A 4,491-nucleotide genomic window follows, 5' to 3' on the forward strand; every position below is an offset into this window, starting at 1 on the left:
ATCATGTGAACATGAAAACATGTAAACATCATGTAAACATGTGAACATGTAAACATCATTTGAACATGTAAACATCATGTGAACATGTAAACATCATGTAAACATGTAAACATCATGTGAACATGTAAACATCATGTGAACATGTAAACATCATTTGAACATGTAAACATCATGTAAATATGTAAACATCATGTAAACATGTAAACATCATGTGAACATTTGAACATGTAAACATCATTTGAACATGTAAACATCATGTAAACATGTAAACATCATGTGAACATTTGAACATGTAAACATAATGTAAACTTGTAAACATCATGTAAACATCATGTAAACATGTAAACATCATGTGAACATTTGAACATGTAAACATCATTTCAACATGTAAACATCATGTAAACATCATGTGAACATTTGAACATGTAAACATCATTTGAACATGTAAACATCATGTAAACATGTAAACATCATGTAAACATGTAAACATCATGTAAACAGGTGTCTCTGGTTTCAATCATGACAACAAACAAAATCTGCTCTGATTAAAAAACACCAACAGCTGAGCCCCGAATTATTTCATACACTAAACCTTTTTATGTAACAAATTTATAAATATTTAAATAACTAAAATAAAAATAAACATTCCAAAACTCAGATTTACTGAAGTTTTTTGTTGCATAAATGACCTCAGATTAATAAAACTGATCATTTAACACAACTTTGTTATTTAGTTTTACGTTTCTTAAGCAAAACTAGCAGCAGCAGTTAGCTGTAGCATTTCCTCCAGTATTATCAGATTTCTGCCAGACTGACTGTAATTTTAAACTAAAGCTGATTTTTGAGATTGTTCTTGTTTTGTCCTCTCAGGAGTCGTTGGTTTGAGAAAAAAAAACAGAAAATAAGAAAACTAAACATGGACGTCTAATTCTTTAAAGTTTTATAGTTTTTTTTTTAAAAACCTGGATTCATTTGTTCCAACAAAAACACATCGAGTTCCAAAAGACAGAAGATGAAAGCTGCAGACATCAGAGCAGAGCAATTAAAGGAGGGAGATAAATAAACGGTTTGGGACTTCCTGTTGTGAGTTTATCAGGCAGCTGATTGGCTGCTGAGGGACGAGACAGAGACAGGAAGTCATCTGAGTCTTATCAAAATAAAACACAGCTGAAGAGTTTGGTTTATATTTACTGTTTTTAATTTGCACAATATGTTATTAAATTTAATTTAATCTTTAAAAAATATCTGAATATTTTGTAAAAACTATATAAAACATCAAAGTGTTGCAGCAGCTTGACCTTTGACCCCTGCAGCTCAGCTTTTAAAATCCAGAACCGTTCTGGTTGACCTGTCAGTTGGCCGCTGGGACCAGAAGGACAAAGCCGTCCCGGTTCTTCTTGAAGTCGGCGGCGGCCTGGCCCGGTTTGGTTTCCACGGTGACGGCCTTGGGTTTACCTCGCATGTGGACCTCCAGGGCCGAGGGGCGGACCTTCACCTCGAACAGAACCTTCCTGACGCTGGAGGAGAAACACAAACAGAACAGGTTCTGCAGGTTAGTCACAAGAACCTCACCTCAAACTGACACAGGTTCTGGTTCTGAAGGTTCTGAACCAGGAGGCAGAACTTTAATCATCAGGTCTCAAAAACAAACTAAAGAAGGTTTGAGCCTCTGGTTCTGACAGCTGCTGACTCAGCAAACACAAACCCAGTGTTCCCCTGGTTCCTCAGGTTCCTCAAGTCCCCCACGTTCCTGAAGTCCCCCAGGTTCCTCAAGTCCCCCAGGTTCCTCAAGTCCCCCACGTTCCTCAAGTCTCTCAGGTTCCTCAAGTCCCCCAGGTTCCTCAAGTCCCCCAGGTTCCTCAAGTCTCTCAGGTTCCTCAATTCTCTCAGGTTCCTCAAGTCCCCCAGGTTCCTCAAGTCCCCCAGGTTCCTCAAGTCTCTCAGGTTCCTCAAGTCCCCCAGGTTCCTCAAGTCCCCCAGGTTCCTCAAGTCCCCCAGATTCCTCAAGTCTCTCAGGTTCCTCAAGTCTCTCAGGTTCCTCAAGTCTCTCAGGTTCCTCAAGTCCCCCAGGTTCCTCAGGTCCCTCAGGTCACCCAGGTTCCACAGGACTCTCAGGACCCTCAGGTTCCTCAGGGACCCTCAGGTGGTTTGAAGTTCAGAGGACGGGTTTCTAAATGTAGTTTTTCCTGACGCTCTCAGCTCCACAGACCATGGGTTCTGGTTCTGACACGGGTCTTCTCCAGCAGGACTGAGTGGGAGCAGTTCTGTTTGTCTCTGATCTTCAGCAGCAGGAAGTCAGATCTGAACTGTGCTTCTGAAACACTCAGATCTCTGGAGGTCCCACTTTCTGCTGGACTAGTTCCTGCTGCAGACTGAACCTCCTCCTCTTCCTCCTCTTCATCTACCTGTCCTCCTGACTTCACCTCCAGCCGACCTTCGACCTCTCTCACCTGGATTTCTAATGAGGACATGAAGTTCTGCGCTGCTTTCATCCACTCTCTGCAGGTCCAATGAGAACCTTCCAACAGTGGACTGGAGCTGGTATAAGAACCAGCTGATGCTCAGGAGCTTTTATTATTAAAGTGATGTTTCTATCAGGATTAAAATAAATAAAAATAAATCAAACCTTCAGCTGATCTGGATCAATGTGTCGACTTCATGTTTTTCATTTTTTTACCCAGAGTTTTTAATTCCTTCAGAGACGTCACGCTTTAAAACCAGTCCTGTTCAGAAACCGTTAGCTTTTAGCCCGTTGCTATCAAAAGGCTAGCTTTTATCTTGCTAATCTTAGCTTTTAGCCCGTTGCTATCAAAAGGCTAGCTTTTATCTTGTTAATCTTAGCTTTTAGCACTTTGCTATCAAAAGGCTAGCTTTTATCTTGCTAATCTTAGCTTTTAGCAATTTGCTATCAAAAGGCTAGCTTTTATCTTGTTAATCTTAGCTTTTAGCTCATGTTTTCTCACTTCAGTGAAACATGGATTAAAGATCAAAGTTGTCTCTGATCCACAACTTCAGGATGATGGAGGAGGAGGCTGAGGAAGAGGAGGATGCTGAGGAGTGAACAGTTGTTCCTGTTAACCTGTATGTTTAGAATCTAATCTTCAGGTGAGCAGCTGAAGGTTCTCTCCTCCAGTTTCCACCTGCGTTTAGTCAGAACTTCCTGCTTCCTGGAAACGGTTACCGGGGCAACGGCAGCAGCAGGGGGCGTGTCCTGCGGCGTGTTGCTGGTGTTGAGGCAGTTAGGGAGCGGAGCGAGGCGTTGGATCCACTCAGACGTCACGGCACTGATCATCGATGACCTCGTCCTGTCTGATTACAGTCTACAGCCCAGCAGGACCCCACTTCCTGTCTGTCCTCGGGGGGCTTCTGGGAAATCAGTGAGTCACGGCGCTCAACAACAGCCGATGGTTTCTACAACAGCCGAACATGTGACAGTCTGAATCTGAAGCAGCTGACCCGTTTCCTCGGTCCTCCTCACAACCAGAATATAATAATTCTCCTTCGGCTTGTTGTTCGGCTTGTTCTTCAGCTTGTTGTTGGGCTCCTTTTAGCTGTTGTTTGGCTCTTTTTAGCTTTTCTGCTCCTTTTAGCTGTGGTTCTGCTCCTTTCTGTTGTTCTGCTCCTTTCTGTTGTTCTGCTCCTTTTAGCNCTCAGGTTCCTCAAGTCCCCCAGGTTCCTCAAGTCCCCCAGGTTCCTCAAGTCTCTCAGGTTCCTCAAGTCCCCCAGGTTCCTCAGGTCCCTCAAGTCACCCAGGTTCCACAGGACTCTCAGGACCCTCAGGTTCCTCAGGGACCCTCAGGTGGTTTGAAGTTCAGAGGACGGGTTTCTAAATGTAGTTTTTCCTGACGCTCTCAGCTCCACAGACCATGGGTTYTGGTTCTGACACGGGTCTTCTCCAGCAGGACTGAGTGGGAGCAGTTCTGTTTGTCTCTGATCTTCAGCAGCAGGAAGTCAGATCTGAACTGTGCTTCTGAAACACTCAGATCTCTGGAGGTCCCACTTTCTGCTGGACTAGTTCCTGCTGCAGACTGAACCTCCTCCTCTTCCTCCTCTTCATCTACCTGTCCTCCTGACTTCACCTCCAGCCGACCTTCGACCTCTCTCACCTGGATTTCTAATGAGGACATGAAGTTCTGCGCTGCTTTCATCCACTCTCTGCAGGTCCAATGAGAACCTTCCAACAGTGGACTGGAGCTGGTATAAGAACCAGCTGATGCTCAGGAGCTTTTATTATTAAAGTGATGTTTCTATCAGGATTAAAATAAATAAAAATAAATCAAACCTTCAGCTGATCTGGATCAATGTGTCGACTTCATGTTTTTCATTTTTTTACCCAGAGTTTTTAATTCCTTCAGAGACGTCACGCTTTAAAACCAGTCCTGTTCAGAAACCGTTAGCTTTTAGCCCGTTGCTATCAAAAGGCTAGCTTTTATCTTGCTAATCTTAGCTTTTAGCCCGTTGCTATCAAAAGGCTAGCTTTTATCTTGTTAA

General features: G+C 43.4%; 1 protein-coding gene across 1 annotated transcript in view; it reads right to left on the reverse strand.

The window, feature by feature from the left end:
* Window positions 1-1,237: 1,237 nt before the first annotated feature.
* Window positions 1,238-4,491, reverse strand: part of myo1g (myosin IG) — a 31,262-nt gene continuing 28,008 nt past the window's right edge. The window contains exon 22 of the mRNA XM_014025673.1: window positions 1,238-1,517. Within this exon, the coding sequence (XP_013881127.1) occupies window positions 1,352-1,517 (166 nt within the window). The 3' untranslated portion in view covers window positions 1,238-1,351. The remainder of the gene's footprint in view (window positions 1,518-4,491) is intronic.

This window comes from Austrofundulus limnaeus, unplaced genomic scaffold (genome assembly GCF_001266775.1).
Source record: "Austrofundulus limnaeus strain Quisiro unplaced genomic scaffold, Austrofundulus_limnaeus-1.0 Scaffold490, whole genome shotgun sequence".
Classification (NCBI taxonomy): domain Eukaryota; kingdom Metazoa; phylum Chordata; class Actinopteri; order Cyprinodontiformes; family Rivulidae; genus Austrofundulus; species Austrofundulus limnaeus.